The 2,489-nt window shown below is 40.9% G+C and overlaps 1 protein-coding gene across 1 annotated transcript in view; it reads left to right on the top strand. All coding sequences in view use genetic code 11, as the record gives it.

The window, feature by feature from the left end:
- Positions 1-226: 226 nt before the first annotated feature.
- The window catches only part of EGR_06029 (hypothetical protein), a gene marked incomplete at both ends in the record, with an annotated part of 11,157 nt that continues 8,894 nt past the window's right edge, over positions 227-2,489 (top strand). Inside the window, 2 exons of the mRNA XM_024495278.1 lie at positions 227-428; positions 1,214-1,267. Of these exons, the coding sequence (XP_024350362.1) occupies positions 227-428; positions 1,214-1,267 (256 nt within the window). The remainder of the gene's footprint in view (positions 429-1,213; positions 1,268-2,489) is intronic.

Raw genomic sequence — 2,489 nt, 5'->3', positions numbered from 1 at the left:
TCTCTTTCGTCAAATGATTGTGTGTTACAGTGCATTTCTGTTATCGCACTTCTTTTAGTGCCTTTCCTGACTGGCGGTACTAATGCCAAATTCACATCATTATCTCGATTCTCAGTAGCGTGCATCGCATCGACTCTACTCAGGTGTCTGCACTCCATATCGACGACTCATATTTTGTCGAAACGGTTTTTCCCATCTTGCAATTGTGCTGCAGAATTTCAAAATAATGCCATCATCTGTTTCTCTAGCCTTTCTGTTTCATCGACGAATTCCAGCTTATGTAATGAGATGTATGAATTTGGTCTCTGCATTGTGGACGAGTGTTGAAAGAATGAGGAGACTAATGTACAAACGGGACAATGTTTGGCGGCTCAATGTGAGTGAGAGTGATGCGTTGACTAAAGAAATGGGAAATATCTCTCAGTATCGTTAGGTAGCACCACGAATGCTCAGTGACCAAATATCGCCTCCATTCATGTCATCAAAAGAAGAAAACAATGGAATCAAACACGCTTTCAAATGCAAAAATAGGCTAGAAATGCCGAGACTAAAAAACATTTCAAGAAATATGGATTAAGAGGGATGATAAAAAGAGAGGTGGAGTGGGCTGTAATTGAGGTAATGAGGAAGCAAAAGTAAAAACCTTACTGAGCATTTCAAGGTGACCTCAAATGAGCAAGTGTGGTGCGTTGATAACAGTATTGAAAAATACCTACCAGTATTGATAGATAACGTCACGTCCACTCACTGACTTCACATCCTCTGCGGTCCCGTAGCCGAAATGACTGATAGAGATGCGTACACAGTCGGGTTATTGCTTGATTGCGCATCACGGATATGCAATTGAAATGGAGAATGTTTCAAAGTATTGGGAGGCGGGTAAATATGAAAATTGGGTAACATTTGGCGATTTTATATGAGTGAGTGCTTTTGTTCACAACTGTACTGTTATGTCCATTCACATTCAATCACTCACTTCCTATCTGCCATAGTGTCACCTCTAGATGTGAAAAATAAAGACGTGTACGCCGTGGGCAGTAGCAGGTATTTGCAGTCGTCAACGGCGAAACCGAGGGAGTGGCTACTACATGTCCAAATGTAGGCAGAGGCTGAGAGTTGCATTTAGGATGGACAATGTTTATAAGAATAGGGAGGCACATGTAAATATAGATTGGGGCAATATTGGACCATTTTGTGTAAATGTCCATAACAGGTAGTGCCACATTTACTCTCTCTCTTCACATCTGCCGTGTTCCTGTCCCCACAAGTAAGAGATGGCGATGAGTGCACAGTGAACAGTTGGGATTGATTGCGCTTGTCAAAGGCAACAGCACGAAGTAAGTAGCTAGAAATCCAGAGGTAGAGAGACTCAGAGAGATGTAATTAGTATGTTTCAAAGAATGTGGTGCAACATGTATTAAGAGAATTAAACAATATTTGGTGAACTTGCGTGAGTGAGTGCTGTACGTTGATGATAGCACAGGCAAAGGCTTATCAGCACTCTTGAATAGCACAATATTAACTCACTTACTTTACATCTGTTGTGTTTTCATCCCAAAAGTGTATAACAGAGACGCTTACATAGTAGACGGTCGGAAATGATCGCGCTTGTCAACATCAAAACACTGATGGTGGCAGTTAGATAACTCCAGGTGGAGTGAGTGGAAAAATACATATAAAAAAAGAATTGGGCAATACCTTGTAGTCTTTCTTGTGTGATTACTGCGCACTGATATTAACATTGTCACACGTCTGCCATCAAAATTATCAAACTCCATATTTTCGCGCTAAATTCGCCTCTTTTGCCGGTCTTTTCTCTAGAATTTGCCTACACCGTTTCAAATTTCTATTTTTAATAAATCCTTTGCACCCTCTCACGCTTAATTAGGAATGCCTTGGCTTACAAAGTCAATCTATTCCGAGCTGATGCTTCTTTGAACTACAAACGCATTGCCTAAAAATTCTCTCTTTCTTAGAATCCCTCACTTTATTGGCTACTATTAACACACATTTCGGCTTACTGGTTCACCTCATTGTCTCTTTCGTCAAATGATTGTGTGTTACAGTGCATTTCTGTTATCGCACTTCTTTTAGTGCCTTTCCTGACTGGCGGTACTAATGCCAAATTCACATCATTATCTCGATTCTCAGTAGCGTGCATCGCATCGACTCTACTCAGGTGTCTGCACTCCATATCGACGACTCATATTTTGTCGAAACGGTTTTTCCCATCTTGCAATTGTGCTGCAGAATTTCAAAATAATGCCATCATCTGTTTCTCTAGCCTTTCTGTTTCATCGACGAATTCCAGCTTATGTAATGAGATGTATGAATTTGGTCTCTGCATTGTGGACGAGTGTAGAGTGAATGCTTGTCGAAGTTCCTGTCGCCAGTGCTTAAACTACTGTTGGCAAGACATTGCTTTTAGTCCTGTTCCCTCTCTTTAAGTTGAAGCTTCCTCCATTCCAACCAGATGTATTTCTCTATTG

This window comes from Echinococcus granulosus, assembly GCF_000524195.1.
Source record: "Echinococcus granulosus chromosome Unknown EG_S00049, whole genome shotgun sequence".
In the NCBI taxonomy this organism is placed as follows: domain Eukaryota; kingdom Metazoa; phylum Platyhelminthes; class Cestoda; order Cyclophyllidea; family Taeniidae; genus Echinococcus; species Echinococcus granulosus.
This window is presented reverse-complemented; position numbering and strand designations above follow the sequence as displayed.